Below are 15196 nucleotides of genomic sequence, written 5' to 3' on the forward strand. Positions count from 1 at the left end.
CAGCAGTCAGGATGTGGCGGGATTTGTAGTTCTCCATATTGACCATGGCTGGCAAGGTGAAGAAGAGTCAGACTAGAGGAGCAGAGGATCCTAGTTCCTCAGAGAGGCATGGTAGAGGTAGAAGGGAAGGATCTGGTGCCAAGGAGACCCTCGTGGAAACTAACCAAGGATGTTCCTTGAAGAAGAACCAACTGAACAAGGGTGCTCTGCCAACACCCCCACCCCACCCCAGTGTGCTGGCTTCCTTCATGTAAAAGAAATTGACATTCTAAAGAGGGGCACAGACATTCTAAAGAGAATTCCATTGCTTGGTGCTCCAAGACCAGGGGCAGCCAGAACTGGCCCATTGCTGCACCTTGGCTGTTCACTCTTCTGACCACTAGAAGGCAGCCTGTGCTCTAAACAGGGAGACTGAGGACCCTCAGGACTCAGTCCAGGCCAGGTACTCAAAAAATAAAAATAAAGACTACGGGACTTCAAACCTTAAAGAAGTAACTATCCAGCAGGGTGCTGGGAGCCCACACCTGTAATCCAAGCTACGCAAAAGGCTGAGACCTAGAAGATCACAGTTCAAAACCAGCCTAGGGGATTAGAGGCATGGCTCAGATGGTAGAGCACCAGCCAATGAAAGTGTCAGATACTGAATTTGAGTCCTATCTCAAAAAAAAAAGAGGAGGAGGAGGAAGAGGAGGAAGAAGAGGAGGAGGATAAGGAGGAAGAGAAAAACATCCATGTCAGGTATGGCGGGACAGAGCTATAATTCCATCACTAAGGAGGCTGAGGCAGGTTTGTGAGTTCCAGGTCAGCCTAAGCTACATAGTAAGATACTGTCTCAAAAAACAAACAAACAAAACAAGGGCTGGGGACTATAACTCAATGGCAGAAGGCCCTAGGTCTGATCCCCAGAACAATTAATAAACTACCTAAAACTTTTAAAAGACTACATACGTATATGCATTATAAATGTGTATATATAGGCATTCATTTCACACACACACACACACACACACACACACACACTCAGGGTGTGAGAAATTATAAAATGGAGACATATTGCCTGAGGTGCCAAAAGGTGACAAGTTACGAATGCAAATACACACCTTTAATGCCATTTGCAGTATAAGTGTGGGAAAGGGTGAAAAATCCAACGTGCCTTCTGCAGGCCGGGCAGCGGGCAGCTTTCGTGTGTCCCATTAATTGATTCACATATCAAAACAGACAAGGGTGCTAATATTTTGACAACCATGACTCTTTCCTGGGACCTCAGGCTAAGGCGTGACAGGACCAGGAGCCTACCTTCACTGCTCCCCCATTTTGCCCTCAGTGTGAGCACTAATCTCTCATAGCCAGACATCCTTCTGAAAATGAAATAAAATAGAAGTAGATTTTGCCTCGTCTTTCAGGTCCTCCACTTGGTCTCCAGGCATAACTTGATCTCCATGGGCAATGTGCACACACTGCTGTGGCCAGGACTTTGGCCCATAGCCATCAGTCCCTGCTCTCCAGCCCTACTTTCCACAGGAAAGACAGGCAAGAGACACAACTCCATCATGCAGAGTTATGCCATGAAGAACTATCAGGCAGGGTAAAGGATTACAGAGCTCATGGTGACTTGAAATAGGGAAGGCTTCACCGAGGAGGTAAGACTTGCATGGAGTTCAGAGTATTCTTAAAAAGTAACTCAGTAGAACACATGCCTAACATGAGTGAGACCCTGAGATTCATTCCCAGCTCTGCAGAAAAGAAAAAGACAAAAAGGGAAAATTAAAAAATAAGATGAAGGGGCTGGGAAGGTGTCCTAGTGGTAGAACACATGCCTAGCATGCATGAGGCCCTGGGTTCGATTCCTCAGTACCATATAAACAGAAAAAGCTGGAAGTAGCTCTGTGGCTCAAGTAGTAGAGTGCTAGCCTTGAGCAAATGAAGCTCAGAGACAGTGCCCAGGCCCTGAGTTCCAGCCCTAGAACTGGCAAAACAACAAACAAACAAAAATGGAAGCCAAATGCTGGTGGCTCAAGCCTGTAATCCTAACTACTCAGGAGGCTGAGATCTAAGGATCATGGTTCAAAGCCAGCCAGGCAGAAAAGTCCCCATGAGACTCCCTCCCCCCATGAGAGTCTTATCTCCAATTTATCACTCCAAAACTGGAAGTGGAACTGTGGCTCAAAGTGGTAGAGCACTAGCCTTGCATGCATGAGGCCCTGGGTTCAACTCCTCAGCATCACATAAGCAAAAAGCCAGAAGTGGCGCTGTGGCTTAAGTGGTAGAGCGCTAGCCTTGAGCTGAAGAGCTGAGGGACAGCACCCAGGCCCAGAGTTCAGGCCCCACGACTGGACCCAAAAAAAAAAAAAAAAAAAGAGTTCAGGGACAGTGCCTAGGCCCTGAATCCAAGCCCCACAACTGATATACATCCATACATCCATAAATTTTTTTTAAAATGGCAGGCATGATGCTGTATGCTTATATTTCCAGTCCTTGTGAGTATGAAGCAGGAATATGTTTTAGGCCAGCCTGACCTACATAACAAGACCCTGTCAAAAAAAAAAAGATGAAAGAAAGAAAAGGCAGAATAAGGAAACATGGACTGCCGCCCCCCCCCCCGGGTTCTGCGATTGTCTGGGGGTGATGGCAGGGAACAACCTGACAAAAGAAAATGTTCAAAGGATCCAAGAGTGCCTAGATGTGTCAGGAGAATAAAGGGACCAGCTGGGGGCACCAGCAGGTACACCACCTACCCAGCAAGTGTGAGCCAAGTTCAAACCCCAGGACTATAAAAAAGAGAGAGAGAGAGAAAGGAGGAGGAACAGGAGGAGGAGGCAGGAGGAGGAGGAGGAGAGGAGGAGAAACAACTGTAGCAGGAAAGCATGGGCCACAAGTCAGAAGACCCTGAACTGCTCTCAAAGTCCCCTCCTTACCCCTGACTGCCTCTGTTTTCAAGCCTACAAAAACGAGGCCATTCTTACCTTACAGAATTGTTTGCCACGAGTAAATGAGATCGTGCATACAAAACCGTGTCAGCTTGGGGCATGGTGGCCAACCATGTCCTTTTGAGTGCTGGATGAAAGCATGCTCCCCCAAGATGCAGACTTTGCGACCTCGCCCCCTCCCCTTTCCCTCAGATGGAGGGTCAGGCAACCCCGGGCTCCTCCTGTCTCCTTGCCTTCCTGAACAATTCTGGGATGTGGGGTGCTCTACCTCCATCCTCCACCCTTCTCTCCCCTACCTGTGATCTCCCAGGTCCCAGCCGGAGGCCATGGCCCCCGAGGCAAGCCCGGAGAGGAGCTGCTCCCTCCACACCTGCCCCCTGGAGGACCCTTCCAATGCCTCCGTCCCGGCGCCCTCCGCATCCACCCTCCAGGCTGTGGACCCGAGTAGTCCCTTAGCTCCTGGTCATTTCGGCTACTCTAGAGGGCCGCACGAATATCAAGAAGGCAGTTCGCTACTAGGACTGGGAGACCAGGCAGCCCTGTGCTCCCATGTCTCCAACTACAGCCCTTCCTTGGTGCCCTCCCAGCACGATGGCACCTGGAAGCCACCTGCGCAGCGTCACGTGGTCAGCGTCAGGTAAGGAGGGGGGACCAACAGCCCCCTGGTTGCCCCCCCGGAAGGTGGGGCAGACCCTTGGGTCTCTCTTAGGAGGCAGCGTGGCTGTGCCCTGCTCCGGTGGAAGGGGCAGGCTGGGTGGTGTCGGAGGGGTTGGGAGCTGGGAGAGGAAAAGCCCTGCACACACACACACATGTGCACATACACACACGGAGAAGACTCTAGCAAGTGTGGTTTCTTCTCTTTTTCAGGCAGGAGCGGACCTACCGGATGCCCAAGAGGTAGGCATGGGCCTCCCGTAGACTCCTAAGGGTGACCAGGCTGCTAACGACCCCTTTTTGGTGAGCCCTAAGCTCACCAGCTTCCTACTACCAACCATGGCTCACGTGGGCTTCCTCGCTCTGTCCTAGCTATTCCCAGCTGATCGCTGAGTGGCCGGGCACCGTGATCCTGCTGTGTCTGGCTTTCATCCTCCTGTGCACGCTGGCCGGACTGTTGGGAAGCCGCCTGCCTGACTTCTCGGACCCTTTACTGGTGAGAGCCCAAGGGAAATCATAGGGGCCTTTGGCCTGGCCAGCACAGCTCAGGATGGCCGCCGGGAGCGGCCCCAGCTGGGGTGGTAACAATGGAAGTTGTGCAGGTAATACAGAGATCCTGTGTCCACAGCCCAGGTGGGTGGGACCTCCCGCCCCCCCCAGGTGTCAACAGGGCAGAGGTAGAAAGGGAACAGATGGGGAGCTCCTCCCCCTCTGCCCACCTGCTCTTCTCTCTCTTCTCCCCGCAGGGCTTTGAGCCTCGGGACACGGATGTTGGGCGAAAGCTAGAAGTCTGGAAGGCACTACAGGCTTTCACCGGCCCCAAGAACCTGCTCTCCCTTTCTCCGGACCCTGAACTGAACAGGTAACAGGTTCCCATCTTTCCACTGGGGTATGGCCAAGGGAGAAAGCGCAAGACCCCCAGGGAAGGGACAGTGGGTGGCCCCCTCATGTTGCTGGGCCGCCCTGGACAGTGGTCCCTGGCCTCCTTCGCTGCTAATGGTGCCTACTGTGTGCGTTCTTCCCACCCCAGCTCCACCTTCCACAGCACCCTGAGCCCCGCGTCCTGGGGCAGGGCCCAGGAGAGCGTGGTCCGGGCCCGGAGGATGGTGGAGCCCATAGATGACAATGGGGAGGACAGCTTCTTCTGTGGCCCCCCAGGTAAGCTGCAGCCTCGCCAGCCCTGGCTGCAGGGGCAGCTCCCACCCCCAGCCAGCAGGGTGGGCTGTCCCAGGATAACTGTGGGAAGGCAGACAGGAAAGCAGCCAGCCCGGCACAGCAAAGCCAGTGCAGCTGACTTGCAGCCCTAACCAGCTAGGGTCAAGCAGGAAAGGCGGGGGGGGGAGGGAGGGGGGAGGAGGTGATCGCACAGAAATCAAATCCAGCCACTGGGTACAGGGTTGGGAGTCTGACCCTCAGGAGCTCTGAGCAAGCCTCTTCCCTGTGGTAGGGCTGAGGACCCGGGGTCAAAGGGTGAGCTCCAAGGGGGTTGGGGGGGCTGTGTTGCAGAGAAGAGCCATGCAAAGCTGGTGTTCGTGTCAACCTCGGGGGGCAGCCTGTGGAACCTGCATGCCATCCACTCCATGTGCCGCATGGAACAGGAGCAGGTGAGCTGCCCGGGGAGGCTGGGGGAGGGTGAGGAAGGAGACACAACAGAGCCCAGACGGCAAGCGGGGAGGGGGAAGAAGCCCTTTTCTACTTAGAAAACTTTCCCAACACTGCTGACAGGTTTGGAATTGGGGCGGGAAAAGCAGTCAGATTTTTTTTGTCAGTCGTGAGACCTGAACTCTGGGCCTGGACGCTGTCCCTCAGCTTTTCAGCTCAAGGGTAGCTCTACCACTTGAGCCACAGCGCCACTTCCGGCTTTTTCTGCTTATGTGGTGCTGAGGAATCGAACCCAGGGCCTCAAGCATGCAAGGCAAGCGCTCTACCACGGAGCCACCTTCCCAGCCCAGGCAGAAGTTTTTGAAGAGCCAAGATGCAGCTCTTGGAAAGTGGTGGCTCACACCTATAAGCCTAGCTACTAAGGAAGCTGAGACCTAAGGATAGCAGTTTAAAGCCAGCCCAGGCAGGAAAGTCTGTGACACTACCTCCAATTAACCAGCACAAAAGCCAGAATGGAGCTGTGGTTCAAGTGGCACAGCATCTGCCTTGAGTGAAAAAAGCTAAGAGTGAAAAAAGCTAAGGGCTAGCACTGAGTTCGAGACCCAGTATTAGTGCAGGTGTGCCTGCGCATGCGTGCATGTACACACACACACACACACACACACACACACACACACACACACATGCACAGAGCAAGCTGTTGAGGAGGTCCTAGGCTGGGGAGCTGAGACTCTGTGCTTTAAGGCCCCAACCCCCAGCAAGACCCTGCCAGTTATGCTAACAGCTATAGAAATACTTGCTGCTAAAATCACTCCATAGCCCAAGCCCTCTTGCATCACACCTGTCATCCCGAGAACCAGAAAGACCTGTGTTCTGCAGTCAGATGTCTGAGTTCAAGGCCAGCTCTAAGGCTCCCTTGTTCCATGACTGTACCTTCTTGGCGGGTAAGGTTGTTGCTGTGCACATTGCTTCTGCCTGGTTTTGGTTTGGTGGTGCTGGGGACTGAATCCAGGGGATCGTGTATGTGCAAGGCACGTGCTCTACCCCCAGTCCTGGGTATAGGATGAGCGGATAATACTGCAATCACTCAGCGAGTGTCACCACCGTTATCATCATGATCTCAGCCCCAAGGCCAGGCAGGCAGATCACCAGCAGCAGAGCAGGGCCCCTGGCTCCAGGTTGGAACTCTCTGTACACAACAGCTGTTGCTGTGGCAACAGTCTGTGGAGGAGGAAAGGAGGCATGAGGTCTGGCTCCAGGAGGATTTAAACAGCCCAGAGAGAGAGAGAGAGAGACAGACAGACAGACAGACAGAGACAGAAAGAGACAGAGACAGACAGAGACAGACAGACATCTACAGAGAGAGACAGAGAGAGAGAAAGACAGAGACAGACAGACAGAGAGAAAGAGACAGAGATAGACAGACAGAGACAGACAGACAGATATCTATAGAGAGAGACAGAGAGAGAAAGAGAGAGGCAGACAGAGACAGAGACAGACTAAGAGGCACACATAGATAGCAATGTCCTGGCTTCTGCTTTTTACCTGGCATCCTTCCAGGCCCAGGGCACCTTGACCTTTTCCCATACATGGCTGTGAAGGTCACCTCCAGCCCAGCAGGGCAGAGTTGGGGTGTGTGGACCCCCCCACCCACCGCAGGAGTCCTCAGGGCAGAGCCTCTTATCCCTGAGGCTCTTCCAACGTGTAGCTGCCTGCACCTGGGCCAGAAGCCAAAGGGAACTCAGAAACAAGCCAGGGGTATTGGGCTGTCAAGTCACCCCTGTCTCCAACCTGCACCTGAAGAAGTGTGAATGGTTAGGCCAGGGCTGGGGGGCCTGGAGCCTCCCGCACCCACCGACTGCTCCTGAGCGCTTTCATACTGTGTGCCCCACAGATCCGCTCCCATCCGCACTTTGGGGCTCTGTGCCAGCGCACCGCGGCCAATGAGTGCTGCCCCAGCTGGTCCCTCGGGAACTATCTGGCCGTGCTGTCCAACCGCTCCTCCTGTCTGGAAACTACGGAAGCTGACGCGGCCCGCACCCTGGCCCTGCTGCGGTACTGCGCGCCCTACTACCACCGTGGGGTCCTCGTGCCCTCCTGCCTGGGATCCAAGCCGGACAAGCCCCCATTCTGTGCCCAGGTCCCCACCAAGTGCGCCCGCAGCGGGGCTGTGTACCAACTCCTGCACTTCCTGCTGGACAGGGACTTCCTGAGTCCCCAGACGGCTGACTACCAGGTGCCGTCCCTCAAGTTCGGCCTGCTCTTCCTGCCCATCACAAAGGACGCCTCCATGCTGGACATCTACCTGGATGGCCTAGCCGATGTCCAGAAGGTCTCTGACAACTACACATCGGTCAGTGGCATGGACCTGGGCCTCAAGCAGGTGCTGCTGAAGCACTTCCTGGCTCTGGACACAGTGTACCCTCTGCTGGCCCTGGCCGTCATCTTCTTCAGCGCCACCCTCTACCTGCGCTCCTTCTTCATCACGGTCATGGTGCTGCTGGGGGTGCTGGGCTCCCTGATGGTGGCCTTCTTCCTTTACCACGTGGCCTTCCGCATGGCCTACTTCCCCTTCGTCAACCTGGCGGCCCTCCTGCTGCTCAGTGGCGTCTGTGTCAACCACACCCTCATCTTCTTCGACCTCTGGCGGCTCAGCAAGAGCCAGGTGCCCTCCGGGGGGCTGGCACAGCGCGTGGGCCGCACCATGCACCACTTCGGCTACCTGCTGCTGGTCTCGGGGCTCACCACAGGCGCTGCCTTCTACGGCAGCTACCTGAGCCGCCTGCCCACCGTGCGCTGCTTCGCCCTCTTCATGGGCACCGCCGTGCTGGTGCACATGGGGCTCACGCTGGTCTGGCTGCCCGCCTCGGCCGTGCTGCACGAGCGCTACCTGGCCCGCGGCTGTCTGCCCAGGCAGGCCCCAAGGGGCGGCAGCGACCCCCTGCGGCTGCTGCTGGCCATACACCGGCGGGTCCGCGGCCTCCGCAGGGTCGTGTCCATCCTCTCCCGCCTGCTCTTCCAGCGCCTGCTGCCCTGTGGGGTCATCAAGTTCCGGTACATCTGGATCTGCTGGTTCGCGGCGCTGGCGGTGGGGGGCGGCTACATCGGCGGCGTCAGCCCCCGCCTGCAGCTGCCCATTCTGCTGCCTGCCGGGGGCCAGGTCTTCCGGCCCAGCCACCCCTTCGAGCGCTTCGATGCCGAGTACCGCCAGCAGTTCTTGTTCGAGGACCTGCCCCCAGATGAGGGCGGCCACCTGCCCGTGGTTTTGGTGTGGGGCATCCTGCCAGTGGACACGAGCGACCCCCTGGACCCTCGTAGCAACAGCTCCCTGGTGAGCGATCCTGACTTCTCCGTCAGCACCCTGGAGGCCCAGGACTGGCTGTTGGAACTCTGCCACCAAGCCCGGAACCAGAGCTTCTTCAGCACCCAGCCCAAGGGGTGGCCCACGCTGTGCCTGGTAGAGGCCCTGCAGAGCTGGATGGAAAGTCCCAGCTGCGCCCGCCTCGGGCCTGACTTCTGCTGTGGCCAGACAGACTTCCCCATGGCCCCCCAGCTCTTCCTGCACTGCCTCAAGATGATGGCTCTAGAGCAAAGCCCCGATGGCACCCGTGACCTGGGGCTCCGCTTCGATGCCCACGGCAACCTCGCTGCCCTGGTCCTGCAGTTCCAGACCAACTTCCCATACAGTCCTGAATACGGCCCGGTCCACCACTTCTACACCGAAGTCAGCCGCTGGCTGGCGTCCGAGCTGGGCAGGGCACCCTCGGGCCTCCGCCGAGGCTGGTTCACCAGCCGGCTAGAGCTGTACAGTCTGCAGCACAGCCTGAGCACGGAGCCCGCCGTGGTGCTGGGGCTGGCTCTGGCGCTGGCCTTTGCCACGCTGCTGCTGGGCACCTGGAATGTTCCACTCAGCCTGTTCTCAGTGGCAGCCGTGGCGGGCACGGTGCTGCTCACCGCAGGCCTGCTGGTCCTACTCGAGTGGCAGCTCAACACGGCCGAGGCTCTCTTCCTGTCTGCCTCGGTGGGCCTCTCGGTGGACTTCACCATCAACTACTGTATCTCCTATCACCTGTGCCCGCATCCCGATCGCCTGAGCCGTGTGGCCTTCTCCCTGCGCCAGACCAGCCGGGCCACGGCCATGGGGACGGCGGCCCTGTTTGCCTCGGGCGTCATCATGTTGCCTTCCACCGTCCTGCTCTATCGCAAGCTGGGCATCACCCTGATGATGGTCAAGTTCGTCAGCTGTGGCTTCGCCAGCTTCTTCTTCCAGTCTCTGTGCTGTTTCTTCGGGCCCGAGAAGAACTGTGGGCAGATCCTGTGGCCCTGCGCGCACCTGCCGTGGGGTGCGGGCACGGAGGATCCTGACGAGGAGAAGGCGCGGCCCGGGGCAGGCATCCCTGGGATCTGCCCCGAGCATTACGAGCTTCAGCCCCTGGCGCGGCGCCGGAGCCCCAGCTTTGACACCAGCACGGCCACCAGCAAGCTGTCCCATCGGCCCTCGGTTCTCTCGGAGGATCTGCCGTTTCACGACGGCAACTGCTGCGGCCGGCCCCCACTCGTGCCCGCCTCCCCGCGGGACCTGCTCCTGGACCACCAGGCAGTGTTCAGCCAGTGCCCGGCTTTGCAGACCTCCTCGCCCTATAAGCAGGCTGGCCCCAACCCGCAAAGCTGGGTGACACAGGACTCCCAGGAGCAGAAGGCTGAGCCTCCCCAGGCCTCCCCGGAAGTCCCGCCCCCCTCTCCCAAGTCCAAGGCGGAAGAACTTCCTGATGGCCTCTGCTCCTCAGCCAGCACCCTGGAGGGGCTCAGCGTCTCCGACGACACCTGCTTGAGCGCCTCCGAGCCCAGTGCCCGCGTGCCCGATTCCGTGGTTATCTGCCCAGAAGACCTGGATGATGCCAGGAAGCCCGCACTTGAGCGCGGCCAGCTGAATGGGAAGCGTGACACCCTCTGGCTGGCGCTGAAGGAGACCATCTACGACCCGACCCTGGCCAGCTCCCAGCACAGCAGCTCGTCCTGGAAGGGCCGTGGCGGGCCGGATGGCAGCCCTGTGATGCTGCCCAACAGCCAGCCAGATCTGCCAGATGTGTGGCTCCGCAGGCCCAATGCCTACACCTCCGGCTACAGCACCTAGAGGTCGCCAGAGGCCAGACCAGGCTGCGGACCTGTCCCTGATGATTAGGCAGGGCCCGCACCAGGCTAGAGCCTGAAGGTATTTCTCCAAAGTGACACCCTCCAGCTATGGATTTTTTTCAACCCTGCCAGATGTTCCAGCCTTGATCTTTCTGCTACTCATCCCTTACATCTGGAGGACTCGGTGGGGAGGACCTGTGAGAGGGAATACCCGGCTCTCCTCGTGACCTGCTGAGGGCCTGTCTGCCCCCACCGTGCCAATAAGGAAGGACCCCTCCTCTGGAAGGGGAGGGGAGGCTGGATGTGCGGCTCTATCAGGGGAGATGACTCTGGCCCTCTCCCAAGTGGCAAGATGCTCAGTGACCCTGGGGTACCCCGTCCTTACGACCCTGACAGCACCTCACTGAGCAGAAGAGCCCTCAGCAATCTCCACTGCCTCCTGAATCACCTCTTCTCATTCACTGACTCTTCATCAGGAAGCTTTTCATTCTTTGGGGAACTTCTCTGGCCAGGATCAGGCTGGGGGCTTCTTCCTGGACTGCTATCCAGTGTGAGCAGTTTCCCAGGGCTGAGCGGAGCTGGCTGTTGGTTGGAAGCCCGGAAGGCAGACTTGGCTGGCGGGAGGCCAATGGTTAGCCACAGAGCACCGCTAAATTGCAAGATCCTCCGCTCCTGAGAGGGACCCATAATTGTGTCCAGCAGTTTGCTACGGGGCGGTGAGGTGGGGCGGTGAGGTTCTGTGAGCCCCAACAAGCAAGGGAAACACACAGAGACTGAGGAAGCCATCCATTTCCCCGCTCATGTGGCCGGGCCCTGGCAGAGCGGTTTCCTGACTCATTCTATCACCACAACTCTCAGACTCTGGCTACCAGCTTCAGAGACATTGGTCCCTGGCTTGTCTTGATCCTTTGCTTCTAGTACTTCCCTCCAACTTGCCTTTTTGGCTGTCTGTGTGTAAACCCTGCCTCCCCCTTTGGGCGCCCATCTCCAGAATAAGCTGCACTCTGAGCAGATCCCAGGGTGCCTCCTTGTGTCCCCCATACACCCCATCCTCCCCTCTGGAATCCTCTGAGGGACCTCCAGCGGCCAGCCTCCAGATGAGCACTGACCTGATCCTCAGGCTGCAGTGCACACGGAGGCCTGGCAGGACAGGAACTGAGGGATGGAAGGCCATGGTCCAGCAGAATAATCCAGCTAAGAAAGAACTCAGATCTGCCCTTTCTGGGGAACGTACTAGTCAAACTGCTCTCTGGGTCAAGTCTCGAGCTTCTAAAGAACAAATCTGGGGGAATGGGGCACTGGGTACCTAACTTGGGTACCTACCCAAAGCAAGGAGTCTACCTTGAAGGTCCAACCCATGTCAGAGCTCATACATTAGGTGGCGCCAGGGAGAGTATGAACAGCTTTGCATATGGTATTAGGAGGGGCACAGCTGTGGGGAGGCGGGGAGGGTAACTTCAAAGAGCCCAGCTTCTTACACATGGACTGGAAGGGGTTTTGAGAATATCATTTCCAGCAGTTTCCAAAGGCTATAGCCTGACCCCCTTCCTTAAAAGAACCCTTGTATTCTAACACCAAGGGTCCTGGGGTCCCTGAAGGCTCTTGGCAGCCCCTCAGGATGTGCCCTGAAAACCATAGATCCACGCCAGTTTCCCTAGGGGTGTCAAGGAAGATTAGGGGTTTTTCTACAGCCCGTCTGTCGTAGAGCTGGAGTGACTCAGAAGATATGTTGGCTTGATTATGTCATGTTCCTATGTTGAGACCTACCTCCCACCCCCAGCAGCTCATGACCAGTGAAGCAGAAATCTAAATGAGACCTAAGAGTTACGGAGATGACAGAAGACAGTACAGTTGTCCCTTGGTATCTACAGAGAATTGGTTCCGGGAACCCCCCCCCCCATCTCCCAATGGCGAAATCCAAGGATGTTCAAGTTCCTTGTGTAAAACGGTGTAGTATTTGCTTATAACCTGCGCGTATCCTCCATATACTTCAAATCGTCTCTAGTGATCTACGATACCTACTACAATGTAGAGGCTGTGTCAGTGTTGTTATACTGTGTTGTTTAAGGAATAATGACAAGAAAAAATATGTATGAGTTCAGTTATGATGTGGTTTTTTTTCCCCACCCCACCCCAAATATTTTCAATCTGCATGGTTGAATCTGCAGGTACAGAACTCATGGGCACAGAAGACTGACCAAGTCAGTTGGCTCAATCAAGATAAGTCCTTCTTGGCTCACTCCGGAAGTCCCAGCTTCTCTAGCCACCAAGGCAAAAGCATCACTGGAACTTAGGAGTTGGGAGACAAATGGAACAACATTGTAAGACCTACCCCCCTCCAATCTTAAATAGCCAGGTGCTAGGTATTGGGGAGGCTGAGATTTGAGGATACTGGTTCAAGGCCACCCTGAGCAGCAAAGTCTGTGGAGACTCTTATTTCCATTTAACCACCAGAAAACTGGAAGTGGTGCTGTGGCTCAAGTGGTAGAGCTGAAGAGCTCAGGGACAGTGCCCAGGCCTTGAGTTCAAGTCCCATGACTGACAGGAAAAAAAGAGAGAAAAGAAGGAAGGAAGGAAAGGAAGAAAGCCAAACTCTCAATTTCCCAACACATCTACACAAAACAGTGATTATCCACACACATTCAAGCCTGGGGGTGGATGATGTAATAAGGATTCTCTCTCTCTCTCTCTCTCTCTCTCTCTCTCTCTCTCTCTCTCTCTCTCTCGCTCTTGCTCTCCTCCCCCCTCTTTCTTTCTCTCTCCCTCCCTCCCCTACTCCCAACCTTATCCTGAGACTTACTTTTAAAGCTGTCTTACGTGGATTTTGCTTTTCTCCATCTCCAAGAATATGCTAGTTTATTTACATAACAGGTTAGGAAATAACTTCCAAAGAGTAAATAGAATTGAATATGGCCTCTTGAGACCAGAAAGAGGAGGCGCTCAGTTTGGAGGGGTAATCCCCACCTCCAGTATAAGCTACAGCTTACCGGATAGTTGCTTTCCACAGGTGGCATCTGTTATGAGGGTTATTTGGCTTCTCCTGATCCTTATGAATTTCCTCTTGGGTAACAAATGATCCCCCCCCCCACTCCTTCTACTGCCCCAGTCGCTCGCGCTGACCTCCAAATACTTGCAGCAGGTATAAGGCAAGAACATGGAATCAGAGAGGAAGTGTTAAATTAGCTGGGTGCCAGTGGCTCACTCCTGTAATCCTAGCTACTCAGGAGGTTCAGATCTGAGGACTGCAGTTCAAATCCAGCCCAAGCAGGAATGTCTGTGAGACTTGTCTCCAATTAACCACCAAAAAACTGGAAGTGGTGCTGTGGCTTGAGTGGTAGTTTGTGTTGGGCTGAAGAACTCAGGGATAGCTCCACAAGCAAAAATAAATATTTTATTATATATATATATATATATATATATATATATATATATATGATGACACTCTTCTAATGTGTGGAGTGGCTTCCTATTTTTTTTTGGGTCCGGTTATGGGGCCTGAACTCTGGGCCTGGGCGCTGTCCCTCAGCTCTTCAGCTCAAGGCTAGCACTCTACCACTTGAGCCACAGCACCAGTTCCGGCTTTTTTCTTTTTGCTTATGTGGTGCTGAGGAATGAACCCAGGGCCTCAGGCATGCAAGGCAAGTGCTCTACCACTGAGCCACCTTCCCAGCCCCCTATTATTCTTAAGATCAAACTGAATCCTTTACCCTGGCACAAAGGCTGCCACTTTGCTTCTTTCCTGCTTTATCTGTACCTTTCTCCTACCTTTTTCTTCCTGGGGTCTGGCATTTGTGCTCAGACCAGCGTGAACCCTAATCCTCCTATTTGTGCTTCTCCAGTAGCACAAGGAGAAACAGGGTGCTCCAGCACAGTTTTTTTTTTCCCCCCTTAAATTCATTGAGAATTTCCCTCTCTTCTCTCTCCTTCTCTTTTCCTCTCTCTCTCTCTTTCCCTCTCTCTCTCTCTCCCTTCCTCCCTCCTTGCCTCCAGTCTTGAGGCTTGATCTCAGGGCCTGGGCACTGTCCCTGAGCTTTTTTGGCTCAAGGCTAGCACTCTACCACTTGAGCCACAGCACCACTGCCAGCTTTATCTGTGTGTGGTACTGAGGAATCAAGCCCGGGGCTTCATGCATGCTAGGCAAGCATTCTACCTCTGAGCCACGTTCCCAGCTGGAGATGAAGGTCTCTCATTTGGGCTGGCCTCAAACCACAATCTTCCAGAGTAGCTAGGATGACCAGCCTTCTGCCTGGGAGGAACTTTGCACTTGTCCATTCTTCTTCCTCCTCTTCATCCCCCCTCCCTCTCCTTCTCCTCTTCCTCCCTGAATCAGCAAGGATCACATCTTCCCTCACACTCCAAGCCTATCCTTCGGCTTTTTTCCCCTCACAGCACCGCGTACTTTTTCCTTCAGTAGGTGAGTATCTATCAGTGTCGTCGTCCAGTTCCTGGATTGCACACTCCCACGAGGGCGGCGCCGCAGTCAGTCCTGCCGGCCAAACCCGTGGGGGACGGCCCTGCCCGCTGCCCCGTCGGGTCGGGGGCTGGCCCTGCCCGCTGCCCCGTTGGGTTGGGGTCGGGGCTGCGCCTGCCGGCCGCTCCCGTCGGGTCGGGGTCGGGCCCTGCCGGCCGCTCCCGTCGGGTCGGGGTCGGGGCCCTGCCGGCCGCTCCCGTCGGGTCGGGGTCGGGGTCGGGGTCGGGCCCTGCCGGCCGCTCCCGTCGGGTCGGGGTCGGGGTCGGGGTCGGGGTCGGGGTCGGGCCCTGCCGGCCGCTCCCGTCGGGTCGGGGTCGGGGCCGGGGCCGGGCCCTGCCGGCCGCTCCCGTCGGGTCGGGGTCGGGGTCGGGGTCGGGCCCTGCCGGCCGCTCCCGTCGGGTCGGGGTCG

The 15196-nt window shown here is 56.1% G+C and overlaps 1 protein-coding gene across 1 annotated transcript; it reads left to right on the forward strand.

Annotated features, from left to right (window-relative positions):
- The first annotated feature begins 3238 nt into the window (after positions 1–3238).
- On the forward strand, positions 3239–10614 carry Disp2 (dispatched RND transporter family member 2). Its single transcript, XM_042687859.1, has 7 exons — positions 3239–3564; positions 3795–3824; positions 3954–4077; positions 4328–4443; positions 4612–4739; positions 5088–5185; positions 7078–10614. Exons 1-7 carry the CDS (start codon positions 3254–3256, stop codon positions 10315–10317), a joined length of 4047 nt encoding a protein of 1348 aa, XP_042543793.1. The 5' UTR covers positions 3239–3253; the 3' UTR covers positions 10318–10614.
- The last annotated feature ends 4582 nt before the right edge of the window (positions 10615–15196 follow it).

This window comes from Dipodomys spectabilis, unplaced genomic scaffold (assembly GCF_019054845.1).
Source record: "Dipodomys spectabilis isolate Male_0828 unplaced genomic scaffold, ASM1905484v1 ptg000108l, whole genome shotgun sequence".
In the NCBI taxonomy this organism is placed as follows: domain Eukaryota; kingdom Metazoa; phylum Chordata; class Mammalia; order Rodentia; family Heteromyidae; genus Dipodomys; species Dipodomys spectabilis.

Coding starts and splice junctions, on each gene's coding strand:
- Disp2 (XM_042687859.1), top strand. CDS start 3,254: ATGGCCCCCGAGGCAAGCCCGGAGAGGAGCTGCTCCCTCCACACCTGC. Junction 3,825..3,953: donor ACCTACCGGATGCCCAAGAG/GTAGGCATGGGC, acceptor GCTCTGTCCTAG/CTATTCCCAGCTGATCGCTG. Junction 4,740..5,087: donor CTTCTTCTGTGGCCCCCCAG/GTAAGCTGCAGC, acceptor GCTGTGTTGCAG/AGAAGAGCCATGCAAAGCTG.